We start from the raw sequence: 16,811 nt of genomic DNA on the forward strand, positions 1-16,811 counted from the left end.
TGTCGCACAGGGACGGCCCCGTTCCAGCACTTTGCTCAGCTGGGAGCGCACTGCTCTCCCACTCTGGGGGAGGGTGGCAGGGACACCGGGGGGCGGCAGGGACACAGCTTGGAGAACAGGCCCTTGCGAAGGTCGTACGGGATCCAGGGGCTGGAAGCTGAAATAAGGCAGAAATTTCACGGGCGTCGTTAACCCTTGGAACAACTCACCCCTGCTCACGCTGGATTCTCCCTCCCCAGCTCTGCTTACAGCAGGGCTGGATGTGCTCCAGCAAGAGCAGCTCTCCGGAGTGGCCGCTCTGCAGCCCCTGCTACACGGGAGGTCAGACTAGAAGGGCAGAGCGGTCCTGGGAATCCATTCCTATCTCCTTGCCCATCTCCATCTCCCTCGCCCTGCGAGGGGGCGCGTGTTGAGGAAGAGAGCGGCGTTCGGGGGGGGGGCTCGTACAGCACCTAGCACCTGCCTGGCCCATGCCATAGCTGCTGGGGTGAGGGTGGTACACACAGAATGAGCCCCGGGGCCAGCACAGCCAGGAGGGCAGAGTCACAGCACGGCCCTGCCAGGCTCACGGCAGCAGCGGGGTCACGGCCTGCTCCTGCCTAGGCCAGCGCGACACGACACAGCTCAGCACAGCGCAGCGCAGCCAGCCGGCGACTAGCGGTGCTGCCACAACCTCCCCCTCCACGCAGCAACCTGCTGCTGGGGGCTCAGCCTGCCTCCCCCGCCCGCACTAGAGCAGGACGCGGAGGGAGCAGGACCGCACGCCCTGGGGCCCCAGACAAGCTGCTACCCCCGCCCCAGCTGAGCCACCAGCAGCCCTTCCCCCACTGCCCTGCGCGCGCTGACCCACCAGAACCGCTCGGCCCCCGCACGCGCAGCTGCATTTGAAGCACGGTGTGCACACACCTGCACACACACACACACACCTACACACACACACCTGCACACACACGGCCAGGCCCCGGCACGTTACAAAAGGGTTTTATTCAAAGGTTAAAACAGTCCAATACTGAGCGGTGTAAAAGGCTGGGGCTGCGGGCCGGGCCGGGCCGGGCCGGGCCAGCTCACAGTGGTTAGACGTGGATACAAACAGCCCTTGGGTCGCAGTGAGGTGGTGGCTCGGCTCGGCTCAGCTCGGCGCGGCCTGGCCAGGGAGGGGAGCCCTAGAAAAGTGTAAAAATCGTTGGGCCGGGCGGCCCCCGGGAGGGGGAGCCCAGGGCAGCTGCCCCCCGGGAGTTCCCTTAATGCACCAAGGTGTAGAAAAAGCAGGAGGGGGCCCTAGGCCCAGGGCACCTCCTGGGAGAAGACGGGCCCCCAGCCCCCCGCGGGAGACGGGGAAGAGGCTCGTAGTGTCGAAGGCACGGAGTAAAGGGCCCACGGGGGCTCCAGGCTGCCCTGGCCCCACGCAGGCAAAGCACAGAGGGGAAAAGGGACCAGCTCCTACAGCTACCGACAACACACGGGACAGTCCCGCCCCAGCACGGCTCCATGCCCAGCCCCCACAACAGGCCCTGCCCCCTCCCAGCCCCCCCCAGGAGCACGGCCACCCCTGCCCTGCTCTGCCGTCTCCCTTGGCTGGAGAAATCCTCACCTGAGCATCCCTCACCCACTCCCAGCTCAGCGATCCCACCCGCCCCATCCTGCGCCGTGCCGCCCCCCATCCCAGTGACCCACTGCTCCCCCCTTCGACTGACTGACCCACCCGCCTGCACAGCCCAGGCTGAGTCCCTCAGCGCTCGTGGGGCCTAGACACGGGAGGAGGTGCAGGCGAGACCCCGCTGGGGGCAGGAGTTGGCACTGGGGTGCTGGGCTCAGACCCTGGTGAATGGCCAGCTCCGTACCTCCCCGTCAGGGGCGGAGGGCAAGGACAGCTTCCCCAGCACAGCTGTGGCCCACCCCCCACAGCACCGTGGGGCTGATGCTCACAGCCCTAAAGCAGCCCTCAGCCCCCCAATACTGCTAGGTCAGAGGTAGCCCCATGGCTACAGCAGGTAAAGGTGCCGAGTCGGGGCGTGTGGGGGACAGGGCATTGTAGACACTCAGCGCCCCACAGGTGCAGTGAGCCGGGCAGGGAGGGCTGCAGGGCCCATGGAAGGGGGAAATGATGGGCACTGGCAGGCCAGGGCACCCGGCCACCAGCCCTACCCCCGCTTCCGTGGCCAAGGGGGCCCTGCCCGGCTCTCGCCCTGCCCGGCACAGGCACAGGCAGCCGGTCAGGTCAGGCTTGGTGGGGCGAGGGGCGCCAGAAGCACCACTTGCTGCGGGGCTGCTGCTTGCGCAGGAGCTGCTCCTCGTGCTCCCGCTCCCGCCTGGAGCGCAGGTACAGGTCCTCCTCCTTCAGGTACCAGACGGGCGGCCAGCGCTGCCTCTCGCAGTGCGCCTTGTTCTCTGGGGGGGGGGGGGAGGGTCAGAACCGGGGCACGAGGCTCCCCCTTCTCACGGCACACCCGCCAGCGACGCCCCACAGCGCCTGGGGGCTGCACGGCAAGGGGGGGGTCCCCAGCCCCCAGCGCGAGCGACAGCCTCAAGCGGCTCAGTCTCCACCCCCAGCCCAACACGTGGGGGGCCAGCCCCAGCCGGGGACCCCCCCCCCCCCACACACACACTGCCTCCTGCCATGGGAGCCACTCTGCACCCAGCCCCTGGCATCCCCCCCCCCCCCCCCCCCGTACCTGGCGACATGTACTTCATCTCGCGGGGGAAGCGGCGGCAGACGCGGTTGTAGTTGGTGCAGATGAAGTGCAGGCACCAGGCCGCCAGCTGCCGGGCGTTGTGGAACTGCAGGAGAGCGGCAGCTGACGGCAGGGAAGGGAGCCCGCCCGGCCCACCCAGCTCGGGGGGAGTCGGCAGGGTGCCAGTGATCCTGGCAACCCGGCCCTCGCCCCGTCAGCCCCCAGCTTGCACGAAGCCAAGCACCCGGCTGGTCCCTAACCAGGAGCCCCAGGGCCGCGCCTGACTCGCCCCATGGGCCTGGTGCAGCTCCCCTGGGACTACACGTCCCAGCATGCAGCGCAACGCCGCAGGAGCCTGTCTGGAGGCGGAGGGCGGCCAGGACGCAGCATGGCATGCTGGGAGCTGTAGGCCCCGCCAGCTGCAGCGGGGAGCAGGGATGGGCAGACAAGGGGCCGGGACGCAGCCCCACGCGCCGGGTCAGAGGCGTACCGAGGGGGGCCAGGCCTGCGAGTGCCAGCTTGCAGGGGGGCACCCCCCATGCGTCGTGAAGGCCCAACCTGGGCCCCCCCGGCCCAAGCCGGTGCCAGGCTGGAGCAGGAGAGGTGGACACATGCAGCGGGTCAGTGCAGGGAGTGGTGGGCAGCGGAGCCAAACCTGCATTTGCCCCCTTCCCCCACAGGTGCAGACCCCCACTCCCCCCAGGACAGCTGGGGGGCAGCCCTAGGATGACTCCTGCCCTGTGGGGGGTGGGCAGCACAAATGCAGGCTCAGCCCCCGGGCGCTGGAGCCCCACGATACGCCAATGCTCCAGGCGTCCTGACACCGCCAGCTGCATTTGGCACCGGCCACTGTCAGCCCGGCCGGACCATCTCGCGCGTCCTCACTGAGGCCAGCCCTGTTTGAGTGGGGGAGGGGACGCCCCAGGTCAGGCACCCAAGTGGGGGCGGGGAGAGCCCCATCCCGCCCCCTCCCCCGTACCTGAGTCATCTCCAGGTAGATGATCACCTGCTCGTCAATCTCCACCTGCTGCACGTGGGCGTGGAGCAGCTCGTCCACAGCGTACTGCTCTGGGGAGGGACAAGACGAGGGGCCGTGAGCATCCGGGGCAGCCACCGGCTCCCCCAGCGCCAGGGTTGCAGGGTCCCAGGCCTCAGCCTTGTGTACGTGGGGGTCCCCCTTTTTCCCCCCACCCGCTGCTCGGGTACTCCTGGGAACGGCGTGACCCCGCACACACGGGCAGAGCAGGGCGCCCCGTCCCATGCCGGACAAGGCCAGGTGGGGGTCTGGCTCCGCACCGGAGGGGACACCGCCAGAGAGGCCTGTGCGGTTTAGCCGCGGGGCAGGGGCGGCAGGGTGCAGGCTGGCCGCAGGACGTTCACAGCAACGACCGGGCCCGGCGGCTCCGTGTCCCCCCCACTCAGGCTGCACTGACCCGAGCGCTGCTCCCGGGGCCCTCACGTAACAGCCAGCTGGTCAGTGCCGCTCCAGGGACACAGCGACCCTCAGCTCTGGGACCGCGCCCCGCCGGCCCTGCGCCCGGCTCACCTGTGAGCGCTTGCAGCCGGGGCAGACACAGGCGGTTGGTTAGGATCAGGAGCTCCATGGCATCCAGGTCAGGCGTGGGGGTGAAGTGCCCGGTGTACAGGAACTCCAGGACGGCACGCAGGCAGGCGCACTTGGTGCCAGGCAGGGAAACCTGGGGGGGCACGAGGGGAACCTAACGGGACTCGCCCCGACAACCCCCCACCCCGAGCAACTTCCCTCCTGCAGGACCAGGCGCCCGCTGCCCTCCCACAGCCCCCAGCACGCCCAGCCCTGCCGCCCTCTCCCCACGCTGCGCCCGGCTATTCCCCTCGTTTGCAAACTGGTTTTAGTCCCCCCAGAGCCAGAGAGAAAAGCAGAGTGGGCGAAGAATCCGCCCGCAAACCCCAGCTGGGGGGGGCCGGAGGGGCCTGGGCCAGGAGCGGGATGGGTCCAGAGCCCAAGGATCGGCCCGAGGGGGCCTGGGGCCTCTCTCCCAGGCAGGGCTAGGAGCAGGCTGGATCGGGAGGGAACAGGAGGCGGTGGCGGCGTGCAGGGGGCTGGCCCCGGCCCCAGCCCAGCCCTGGCACCCGCACGCCGCCATGTGATCCCACCCCACCCCCCCGGTGACCTTTTCAGTTTTGAGATTCCCAATTTATCTCCGATCACACGCCGCAGCCACCCTCCCGCTGGCATTCAGGTCACGCCCCCCCCAGCCCAGCCAGCTGCTCTTCACGCCAGGCAGCTGCCCAAGGGCTCTGGCCCGCAGAAGGTGTGGGGGGGGGGGCACCCCTGGGCAGGCCCCGGGGAGCTGACAGCAGCAGCAGCTGCACCACCAGGCTGCGTGGGGAGCAGCCCCTCCCACCATCCCACCCCCTCACATTCGGGGACTCCCTGCTCCTCCCCTCCCCCTGGATCTGGGGAAATCCCTCCCCCACCCCAGCACCTGCCCAGCCCTTTGCTCCCAAAATCCCCCACTCCCAGGGGGATCACCCCACCCCCCAGAGCCCAGGCGAGCTCCCCCACCCCTCACCTCCGTGGCGTAGCTCTCCCGGAAGTTGCCACAGAACATGGCCAGCATCCAATCGCAGCCGGCGATCAGCAGCGGCTTGTGGGCCGGCACCGACCCGTCATCCACCAGGAACACAACATCTGGGGGGCAGAGAGCGGGGCCGGGCGTCAGCAGCCTGGGCCGGGCCAACCCTGCCCCTCCAGGCTTTGCAAAGGGTGCCCCGGACAGCACTTGCCCTGTGAATGCGTCCCCTCTGGGGATGGACACGGCAGTGCAGAGCAGCGCCACGCAACCGGGGAGTCCGGACAGAACGGAATCACCCAGGTGGGGACAGGCCAGGGCCCCAGGGGTCACCCCGGAGGCTGGGAGCGCCCAGGATCTCCGACAAAAACACTCAGGGGAAGGGCCCAATTTTACACTGCGCCCCGGAGCACTGCACTGGGGCCAGCGTGACAGAGGGGAGAGCATGCCCCCCGCCCCACAACACAGAACCCCCCCCCCCCCGGGTGTCAGGGAGCACGCCCCCGCTGAACTCTGCCACCCCCACTGTCTGCAGCGCCCAGACGCTAGCCGACGCCCCGGCTGAGGCCCCCCCTACCGGCGAAGACACCCCGGCTGAGGCACTCCCGGACGCGGTTGGCGCGGCGCACGTGGAAGGCTTTGGTGATCTCCTGGTTCATGAAGCTCTCCTGGCTCAGCGCGTTGGCCACCATCATGCGCAGGTCGAAGACCTCCAGCAGCTCGGCGATGGTGGCCACCTGCATGAGGTCGGCGCGGCCCTGCTCCAGGTGGCCCGTGTACAGGTACTCCAGCACCGCCTGGAAGGGCCCCGGCTGGACCAGGCCGTCCATGTGCACCACCGTCATCTGCTTCTCCCGCTGGGTGGCGGGGTCCTGCACCAGCTCCAGCCGCATGCTAACGAAGCCCCGGCCCCAGCCCGACAGCTCCTGGCCCCCGGGCGCCGGGGGCTGCTGGCCCTCGCCCTGCACCAGCTGCAGGGGATCGTCACTCTGCGAAGCCCTGAGCGAGGCCTGGGCCGCCCTCGGCGGGGCCCCGTCCCCGAGGCTCTTCTCCGTATCCAGGCTCTTAGTCCTGGCAGCTGGCTCCTTGGCCGCCCGCCGCGCCGCCCCCCAGGGCTCCCTGCCCGGGCTTGCCGCGCCCCCCAGGGTGAAGAGGTCGTAGAACTTGGAGCAGGAGGTGGCCAGGTAGATGCGATGGGCGAAGACGCGGTGCCCCCCCTGCAGCTGGAAGACCACGTCGGCGCAGAGGGGGGTGCAGAAGAGGGCGGCAGGGCCCTGGCCGCCGCTGGTGGGGGGGTCTGGGATGCGGATGACAGGCGGGGGCGGCTTGGGGGGCAGGAAGGGGGCCTGCAGCAGGGGCCTCTGCATCTTCTTCAGGTGGGACTTCCAGAAGTGCAGGTGGCGGCGGGAGATGAGGGCGGCCCGGATGGCGTTGTCGAAGACGTCCTTGACGCCGAACTGGGCCACCACGCTGCTCTCGTAGTAGGGCACCCCCAGCTCCTTGGCCACCTCGTGGCCCCGCTCCGGCGGCAGGATGTCCGCGGGCTTGATGGGCCTGCGAAGGAAAGGCAAGGGCAGGTCGGCGGGGGGCTGCAGGGAGGCCCCGACGAAAGGACACGCGACCCGTGCCGGGGCTGGCGGGAGCCGGAGGCAAGGGGCACACGAGGGGCAGGCAGGAACCCTGGGAGAGATGGAGGCGCCACTGACCTGCCGGGCAAGGAGCGCGACTCAGACCCCGCCTCCCACTCAGCCCCACAGCTAGCAGTGCCCGCCCCCCACCCGCGGCCCCAGAGCAGCCTGGCGCCAGGCAGGGCGCACGGGGCGGGCAGCGGGCGCTGGGGGAGCTGTGGGGCTCACGCTGCAGGGACAGACGGCAGGAGAGGCGTCCTCACTTGGCCAGCGGGCGCCGGGCGCGGTTGACGGCCTCCAGGTCGGCGTAGCGCAGGTCCAGCTGGCAGCCGACCAGCACGATGGGCGTCCGCGGGCAGAAGTGCTTGATCTCCGGATACCACATCGTCTTCACGTGGCGCAGGGAGTTGGGGTTCGCCAGGGAGAAGCAGAGAACCACCACGTCTGACCTGCAGGTGGAGGGCCGGGGGGGCAGGGCAGCACCAGACCTGTTAGTCCCACCGTGGGGAGGCTGCTGCCCCCCAGCCTCCTGGGCCCTACCTCACCCCTACTCTGCACCCAATCCCCCAGCAGGGGCCCGCAAAGCCCTAGCGCCCCTGTGCCCGCACGCCTCAGGCGGCCGGGCTCCTAGCCTGCCAGGGACAGCCCAGGCCCTCGGGGACGGACTGAAGGGCCTCATCCTGCCCCACCTGCCGCAGCCGACTTCTGCAGCCCCCAGTGCTACGACAGGAGCATCGGGGCTGGTGCCCCAGGGGCCACCCTGCAGGGGGTGGCACCACTCCTTGCGGGGGGCATCCCCGCCACGTCGGCCAGGGCGCTGTGGGAAAGGGGGCGTCTGGCCCCGCACGGACCCGGATCGCTGGACACGAAGGTCAGACGCAGGTGGCTGGGCCGGGAGCGCCCCGGGGCGGGCAGCGGGGGGAAGCAGCTCTTTCACTGGCAGCGTATGTGAAAGTCAAGAGCCCGTGCGAACCCCGAACCGGAGCCCGGGTCACGGAGCCCAGCCCTCCCCTCGGCACCCGCCAGGCAGGGGACTGCGGGCAGCTGCTGGGAATGCGGGGGGGGAAGCGAGCCCTAGCCCTGTGCGAGCCTGGGGAGCGTGCGCTGGCCGAGCTGGGGGCGGGAGCAGGGAGGCAGCGCAGGGTGCTGGAGGGGCAGGCAGGCAGGGGGGACAGAGCCCAGCCCCCTGCTCAGCATGGAAATGGAGAGGCCCAGACAACTGGCAGGAGACACGTGGCTGGGGGGGGGCTTCTCCCCAAGGGGGGGGCACATCCCCCAGCCAGCCCAGAGCACATGGCCCGGCCCAGCCTCCCTGAACCCAGGCCTGTCGGCAGCCGAGCCCTCCAGGAAGGGAGGGGGAAGGCACACGGGGAGCAGTCCCTCACATCCTGCTGCACGTCCCGCGGCTCCACGACAGCTGCCTTCCCGGGAAGGTGGGGGGGAAAGACACCAGCCCTCCAGACCCCCCCCCAGCCACCACAAGAGACTCAGCGGAGCCAGGCCAGCATTTGGGAGGGACAAAAGCCCGGCTCAGGGGGTCACTCTCCCTTCCACTGCAGCGCAAGGGGCCCCGTGCAGCCGGAGGGGCCGTCTTGCAGCCCACGACCCCTTGCGGTGCAGGAAGGTTCCCGGGACTCTGCGCTCACATCTCTGGGGGTCGCCCTCCCCCAGGGCCCAGGGAAGGGCGAGCCCCATTTTATAACCCGAGGCACAGCACGTCAGCTTGCCAAGGATGACAGCGAGTCAAACCTCAGACTGGAACCCAGGAGTCCGGGGTCCCAGCCCCTCTGCTCTGATCACCACTAGCACCCCTCCTCCATTTAGCCATTTACTCCCCTGAACCTCCCCTGCAGCTTCAGCTAGCTGGGAGCCTCCTTCCTGGGCAGCTGTTAGACGGCGGCCACTCTCCACACCAGAAGTGGGCGCATTTCAGCGCCAGGTGACGTTTCCTGTGCAATGTGCTTGGAAGGGAGCAGGAGGGGTCTGCTCCAGCACGGCCATCGTTCATGCCCAGGAGTGGGCACCACCCACAGGAACCTTGCGTGGCGCATCTGCCGGCCCAGCAAGGCCCCGGGTCGCCCAGGACCCCCAGCCAGCAGCAGCCCTGTCTGCGAAGCGTCCCTGGGACTTGGCTAGCCATGCTCCTGTGGCCTGGCTGGGGCAGACGGGACCTTGGGAATGCAAAGTAGGACCCCCCACTGCCCCTGCAGCGAGCAGGCCGGACTGCTCCCAGGCCCTGTTTGTTTTGAGCGGTGCCTCCCTGAGACGTGACCAGGAGGCATATTTGGACCCGAGCCCACATCACAGACCAAGAGACTCCTGCCTGCCCCCGCCCACAGGAACCCGGCCAAGGCAGCAGCAGCGCCTGGCCCAGCACTCAGCCTGGCAGGGCCACGGCCCCACCCAGCACATGACACAGCGCGAGTGACGGTCCAAGCCAGCGAGCCGGCTGCAGAGCCGAACCCTGGCCTGGCCAGCGCCGAGCCGCACACCCGGGAACCCTCGCGGGCAACGCAGCAAGCAGCCTCTCCAGAGACGGGGCCTGCTCCACTACTGCATGCGCCGTCGGGCCTGGCCCGGCCTGGCCCCCTGCACCACAGGCCGGGCCAGACTGGAGAGCGCTCCCAGCGGCCGCAGGAATGCGGGGACCGACCAACCTGGGGGGAGCGAAGGGACCAGGTCTGGCTCAGCTCAGCCTGAACATTTCACCTGCCCTGGTGACAGGACACCTCCTTTCCTCCCCCGGGGGGCTAGAACGGGACTGCTGGCTGGCGAGTTTGTACAGCACCTAGCACAATGGGCCCAAACAGACGGCCAGAAACTGCAGCGACAAGGAAAGGGTCAGCCCTGCTGGCCCGCCCCCTTTTGGCAGCCAGCCCCCTCCCCTCCGCTGCTCTTGTGCTCACACCCAGCATGCCTGTCAAGCCACGAGCGCTGCAGGGGCCGGAGCAGGACTCAAACCTCAGGGGTTGAGTGACCGGATTCCAAGGCGAGGGAATCGCTCTAACAGCTGGGGAAGGACCTTACCCCCTATAAGGCCACCAGGCGGTAAGCCAGAGCAAAGAACCCAGGAGTCCTGGCTCCCAGCCCCTCACTCTACCAGCACAGCCCAGTCCCTCTGGCTGCACTAAGAGTGACCTAGGGCAGACCAGGGCCGACTTGAAAACCCAGCTCAGCGGGCGGCTCCCCGAGCCCAGGAAGGGGCCCCCTTGCTAGCTCACAAGAACAGCTGGAGAGCTCCGCACAGCCCAGGGGAACGTGAGCCGGGCGTGCTTACCGAAACCAGACGCTCCCCGGGGCTGTGGGGCCCAGGCCCACCCCAGAGTTTGGGCTGGCTGGGCAGCTTCCTTCTAAAATGGCAAGTGTCCCTCCCGCTGAGGGCAGGGCCGGGGCAAGAGAGAACGGGAGGGAGCTGGAGAAGAACGTGGTGCCCAGCGCCAGGCAGAGGCAAGCTGCAGGCTATCGGCCTCCACCCCTTCTCGGGGCACACGTGGGGCACACACAGCACGGCGCACACCGCGCACACCCCCAGCCCTTCCAGCAGGGAGCAGAGGGGTGGGAGGCCAGGGGCACCTCCGGCTTCCAGGACTGGGGGGAAACCAGGAGGCTGAACAGAAGTGGGGTGAGACTGGGGGGGCCCCACCAAAGCCAGGCAGGGGGTGACTCCGCTGTGTGCAGCACCGCACAGACCATGCCCCCAACTGCTTGGCTGAGGGGAAGCCGGCGAGGAGCAGGGACCCCCCCCGGCTCTCACCTGCCGTAGGCGAAGCGCCGGTCCTTGTGGTGATCTCCGAAGGTGTCCCAGAGCCGCAGGGAGATGCTGACCTCATCCACCACGTCCCTCGAGCGCTCCAGCACCTGCCGGGGGACCACAGGGAGCTTGTCAGCACCGGGGGGTCCCCCCACAGCCACCCCATGTGCCCACACTAGCACCCCAGCCCCCCCTCTCCTGGGGGGGTCCCCGTGCTACCCGCAGGGCGCCCAGACAGCCGTTTGCCGTCAGGGCCCCGTGGCCGCGGCTCGGCTCTCACCTCCTGGCAGACGCGGTACTGGTCGATGGCCCAGACGGTCGGCACGTGGGTGGCCAGCAGCTGGTACTGGGTGAGGGTGGCATTGCAGGCCCGGGCACAGATGAGGCGCGTCTTGCCCACGGCGTTATCCCCGACCACCACGCACTTGATGGTCTCCACATTGGGTCTCTCATAGTCCAGGTCAATATCCATCGGGCAGCGGCTGGCGGGAAGAGCGGGCAAGGCGTCACCGCACGGGGGGGGGGGGGGGGGGCGGGGCGGCACGGGGCACCCCGGGCACCCCAGCCCCGAGCAGGGCACGGAGCCAGCTGCTTCCCCGGCGAGGCTGAACAGCGGCCCGGCCCCGCTCCCCAGCCAGCGCCCCGCGGGGGGGCTACGGGCACAGCCCGGCCAGCGGCGGGGACACGAGTTCGCGGCCCCAGCGCGCCCGAAGGTGTGTGTGTGGGGGGGGGTCCTGCAGCCCGGGCACCCGGGGAACGGGCCTGAGCCCCCCAGCAGAGGGAGGGATGGCGGGCAGACACCCCGATACCCTCGGGGCCGTCCCGGCATGAGGGGCTCGGTCCTACAGCGGCAGCTGCCCCCGCCCCCGCCGGGCTGGGGGGACCCGCTGCCCCGATCCGCCGCACGTGCCGCGCGGGGCCCGCGGGGGGGGAGGGGCTCCGGGACCGGGACCGGCCCGTGGCGGGGGCGGGGAAGGTCCCGGGCCCGGCCCCGCCCCTCACCTGGCTGGGGGTCCCGGGGCGGCTGGGGCCCCTCACGGCGCCGGCGCGGCCTCCCCGGCCTCCGGGCGCGCCCGTCTGCAGCGCGGCGGCCGCCACCGCCGCCTCCGGCCCATCGCCGCCGCCCCGCTCCGCTCCCGGCCCAGCCCCGCCCCCGCCGGCCCGTTATCCCCCCCCCCCCGGCTCTCCGCCAATCAGCGGCCGCCGCGGCCGGGCCCCGCCCCGCGGCCGGAGTCCACTCCTGGGCCCCGCCCCGCCCCCCGGCGCTCGGCCCCGCCCCCGGCTCCTAACAAAGGAGACCCGCGGGGAGCCGGCCGCGCCCACGCCGGCCCACGTGACACGACAGAGCCACGCCCACTCTTGAAGGGGCACAGCACACCCCGCCCACGTGGGCCGGAGCGCCGCTTAAAGGGACCGCACCCCCCCCCCCGACCCCTCCCCCACACCTGTCTGCAGAACCAGCGCCACCTACCGCCATTCTGCGCCCGCCCCAGGACCCCCCTTTGCCCAGCCCCCCCAACCCCCCGCTACCACTCCCCACCCCAGTGGCCAGCCCCAACACTCCCACCCCAGGACCCCCCAGTGCCACCCCAGGACCCCCCAGTGTTCAGTACCCAGCTGCCCCCCAGTACCCCGCAGCGCCCATCACCGCTGCTCCTGCTGCAGCCCCTCCCCCCCCCGCCCCGGTGCCTGACGCCCCAGCTCTCCCCAACCCCCAGGGCGGTGTCTGTGGCCATTCTGGCAGTGCCAGCACCTTGCTGCCAGCACCTTGCTGCCTGCTGCTTGTTCCTGGCAGCACTTGGCCTCTGGCGGGGCAGGTACAACATGCCCAGTTGTTTGCCCCAGCTGGGCGGCTGGCATTGCCCGGCCCGGGGATGGCCTGTGGGCGTGGACGGGGCGTCCCCTGGGAGCTCATGTCCCATCCACTGCTGCTTTGCGGGGCATTTGCTGCTTTGGTGGAGGCAGCATCAGAAGCCAAGTGGCCTGTTCCCCCTGCGGCTCAGCAGAACAATCCGTGTGGCTGCAGGAGCCGTGGGGCGGGAGGGTTGGTTCCCAGCCCTGCAGCCGTGGGTCTCCTGGTGGGGTTGCATCTCGCAGACCATTGCTGGTTGTTGGAGAGGGAGCCGGCACACCGCCAGGCTTCCCGCCCGTAGGACACAACGGCTGCATTCTCCTCTCCCGCGTCTGAGCTCTCTTCTGGAGACGCGCGGGCGCCTTGTGGTGTCCGGACGGATTTACTGCCAGGGCACTAACGGCAGCCGTCTCCCTGTCGCGGGGTGATCTCCCGCCACCACCTCGCCCGCTGCAGACTGCTGCACCCTCCTGTTAGCACCCTGGTCGCTTTGGGGCGTGACCCGCCGTTTCATTCTGAGTTTGTTTCGTGCCCAGCTCAGCAGGGCTGGGCACCCAGGCACGGCCGCGGTCCGGACAGAATATCAATAGTAACATTGCTGCCATTGCCAACGCGGCCGCTGTTACTGGGACCTGAACCAGCCCCAGCGGAAACCCTGACTGGGGATTTAACCCCCCACCTTGGAATCTGGCCCCAAGAACAGGTAAATGGGCAGCCCCAAATTTAACGTCTATGGCATCTGCTCTAAAGCCCGTTCCCCACATCTGGCTGCGCACAGCTGACCTGACTGCACCCAGCACCAGCGGACACGGTGGGAGTCGGGGGAATCCCTGACGGTCGAACCCTTGAGTTTCTCTGCTACATTCCTTTATGTTTCTGAGGCGTCTCTTGGAAGGAAGCATAGCCCCGCCAGCTGGGGAGGCAGGGCTCCTGGGTGCGTTTGCCAGCTCTGTGAGCAGAGGGAGGTTGAGTGGTTAGAGCAGGGGGCTGGGAGCCAGGACTCCTGGGCTCTGTTCCTGGTGACGGGGAGAACAGGGCCTAATGATTAGTGGAGGCAAACTCTGGTTCTACTGACTCCTGTGCCATCGGTAAGCCCAGGACACTGCCCTGGAAAGTCTCTGTAGAAATGGCCCTTCCCGCCCAGCACAGCTCCCCGCAGGGTCCCAGGTCCTGCTGGTAGCGACATTCGTGCGTCCGCACTGATTTTTGTCATGCAAGCCCCGCAGAAGTCAAGGCAGGCCTGGGAAAGGCATGAGCACCAGACCTGAGGGCAGCCCCCCCGTTTTCCATCCCACCGAGCGCGCCAGTGGGGAGACGCTTGTCTGGGCCAGCAGGAAACAGAACACATGTCCTCGGGAGCCAGCGAGACGGGAAACGGAACCCACTTCAGAGCTGCACTGCCCCGCCTGTGCCCCCGCTCCCCACGTGAGCCGGGCAGTGATGGCCCCCAGCCCCCCGGGGTCAGGCAGAGGCTGCTGCTGATGAAGCAGAAGCGCTTTGTGGCTCTCACTATGCAACTCGCCAGGTCGGCAGAAACTCTGCATGGCTGTGACAATGGGCGAAGCCGCCGGCTCTGCACACGGGGCCCCCCGGCCCGACTCCAGCAGCGGGAGAAGCACTGCACCTCAGCAGGGCCGAGGGGAACCCACTGGGGACCTGGCTGCCGCTGGAAGTGGAGCAAAGAAATGGCCGGGAGCTGCAACGCCCAGCTGCAGCCTGCTGAGCCTGGCCGGGGTCACTGCTGGGCCTCTGCCTTGCACCCTGCCCTGCCGCGCCGTGCCGCGCCGTGCCGCTGAGCTGAGCTGAGCAGCCAGGGAAGGAGGATAGGGGCACGCAGCAAACAAGGGCAGCTCCTCACTAGAACATGGGGAGCTCAGGGACCTGCAGCCATTTCTCTGCATCTTCTCAGGGGCTGGGGTCCTTCCTCTCCGAGCTCCTCCGTAGGGCCTTCAGGGGTACTACAAGGGGAGAGCAGCTCAGATCTCTTTCCCACCACGGCCTGAGGGCTGGCCTGGCCTGGCTGTCAGTGGGGCCTAGCCCCCTGGAGCTGGCCTGGCTCTGGCTCTGGCTCTGCTGAGATAAGGCCAGGTGCTGGCCAGCGCTGCGCTCCCACCGTAGTGCCAGAGTGCTGCGTGCAGAGCGGCTCCCAGCAGCGGGCTCCGGTCGCTAGGTGCTGGCTCCCTCCCACCTGGCTGTCCTGGCTAGCCGGCCAGGCAAAGGACTGAGGGTGTCTGGGACTGGGGTTCCCCGTCTCTGCAGGGGTGTGATGAGGGGAGAACCTGCTGGGCAGGCTGAGGCCGTGGCTCTGACGTGCTCTGCCCAGAGGACGCCGATGCTGGTGGCCGGCTCCCCCAGCCAGCCCTGCGCCCTGCAGCGTCCCCACGCCAAAGGGCCCGCGATGTGCCTGGCAGCCTGAGTCAGCTAGCTAGGCTGGGCCTCGGCAGGTGCTGCTTCCTGGCTGGATGGGGAGGGGAGTTAAGTCAGGGCACGGAAAGGGGGTGGAAGCAGAGGCCTGGAGGAACCCGTTCCCTCTGGGGAAGCTGCCATCCCTGCCCCTGGGACAAAGCTGGTCCAGATCGATCCCCCTCCCCCATCGCAGGGGGTGGTGCTGGGGCCTGCCAGAGACGTTTCTGGCTGAATCCTTCCCCCCTCCTCAGAACTCAGGGCAGGGCCTGACCCCGTGTGTGTGGATAGGCAGCCGGGCACGGGCAACCTCTTCCTCCTGCTGTGGGTGCCCTCCCATGCACAAGCCCTGTGCCCCTGCGGGTGGGTGGCACGCGGCGACTCGGATCGCTGGTGCACCTCTGCCCGCCACCCAACGCCACTTGGCTTTCCCCTGAAGGCCGCCCTGCATGCACCCACCTGGCCGGGTCCAGCTTGGCGGGGAGTTGATCCAGAATCCCAGCCCTGGCTGGTAGAGCTGGTCTAAGGCCCTGTGCCCCCGCCTGGCACCTTACTCTTGGCAGGGGAAGCTGTGGGGTGAGGGCGACTGTGTCCTGCGGGAGTCCCTAGCTGTCCCCTCTGGGTGGTGGCCAGGCGGGATTGCACAGGCTGTGGGCTGGGTGCTCTCTGGCAGCTGTGATCAATGCAGATCAATGAGCCCGCTCTGCACTCAAGGGCAGTGACCCAGCAAAGGCTTAGAACAGGAGAGCTGGAGCGTGCTGCTCCCCCAGCACACGCTGCCATGGGCAGACACCGAGCTGGGCGCTGAGACCTCTTGCACTGTGGTTCGTTGTGGAGGCAGTCTGCCAGCCGAGCCTGGGGAGCGGGGCCTCAGCTCACAGTGGCGTGCAGAGGAGCATGCACCAGCGTTAAATGTGAAAATGTGCTGTCGCACACTTGTGGACACGTTCACACTTGCATGTGAACTCATTCAAGTGGCCACCTAGTAGACACACTCAGAGGCCCCTACCCAGTTTGCACACTTTCCATTCCACTAGTGTCTCAGGAGGGTGTTAAGCAGCAGCAGCAGCTAAAGTTGAACACTTTTAAATCGGCAGATCTGGATAACTTGCATCCAAGAGTTTTAAAAGAGCTGGCTGAGGAGCTCGCTACACTATTAATACTGATTTTCATCAAGACTTGGAAGACTGGGGAAGTTCTGGAAGAAAGCTCGTATTGTGCCAATATTTAAAAAGGGTAACAGGGATGACACAGGTAATTATAGGCCTGTCAGTCTAACATCTATCCAAGGCAAGAAAATGGAGCAGCTGATATGGGACTTGCAAAGAATTAAAGGAGGGTAATGTAAATAATGCCAATCAACATGGTTTTATGGAAAACAGATCCTGTCAAATATCATTTTTTGGGATGAAATGACAAGTTTGGTTGCTAGCGGTTGATACAATATATTTATTGCTCCGGTGGGTGTTTGCCTTGGCATCGCACAACATTCTGATTACACCAGAAGATATTACATTAACAGGGCACACATTAGCTGGCTTAATGAGCTGGCTAGCTGAGAAGTCTCAAAGTGTAATTGCAAATGGTGAATGACCATCACAAGGGTTTGTTTCTATAGGGAGGTGCCCGGGGAGCGGTTCGTGGCCCTGCGCTATTTAACCTGTTTATCAATGACCTGGAAGAAAACATAAAATCATGGCTGATAGAGTTTGTGGACAACGCAGAGATAAGGGAGGTGGTAACTAGCGAAAAGGACAGGTCAGTGCTGCAGTGCAATCGGGATCTCTTGGTAAGCTGGGTGTGAGCAAAGACTGTGTGTTTTATTACAGCTAATTGTAAATGTGCACACAACGGCTGCCGGCTGTCCTTACGCCACCGGGGGGGGGGCTAGTAGCCTAGCCAGCAGGGACTGAAAAAGACGTGGGGACCCTGGCGGACATGGGAATCACC

General features: G+C 67.7%; 1 protein-coding gene across 1 annotated transcript; it reads right to left on the bottom strand.

The window, feature by feature from the left end:
* Window positions 1–965: 965 nt before the first annotated feature.
* On the bottom strand, window positions 966–11,751 carry LOC137143642 (rho-related BTB domain-containing protein 2-like). Its single transcript, XM_067533538.1, has 10 exons — window positions 11,609–11,751; window positions 10,887–11,088; window positions 10,610–10,713; window positions 7,119–7,304; window positions 5,805–6,781; window positions 5,228–5,346; window positions 4,219–4,369; window positions 3,652–3,740; window positions 2,673–2,778; window positions 966–2,388 (listed from the first exon to the last, which is right to left on the bottom strand). Exons 2-10 carry the CDS (start codon window positions 11,076–11,078, stop codon window positions 2,219–2,221), a joined length of 2,094 nt encoding a protein of 697 aa, XP_067389639.1. The 5' UTR covers window positions 11,079–11,088; window positions 11,609–11,751; the 3' UTR covers window positions 966–2,218.
* Between the last annotated feature and the right edge of the window lie 5,060 nt (window positions 11,752–16,811).

This window comes from Emydura macquarii, unplaced genomic scaffold (assembly GCF_026122565.2).
Source record: "Emydura macquarii macquarii isolate MOO-44397 ecotype Brisbane River unplaced genomic scaffold, CSIRO-AGI_Emac_v2 contig_3345, whole genome shotgun sequence".
NCBI lineage: Eukaryota > Metazoa > Chordata > Testudines > Chelidae > Emydura > Emydura macquarii.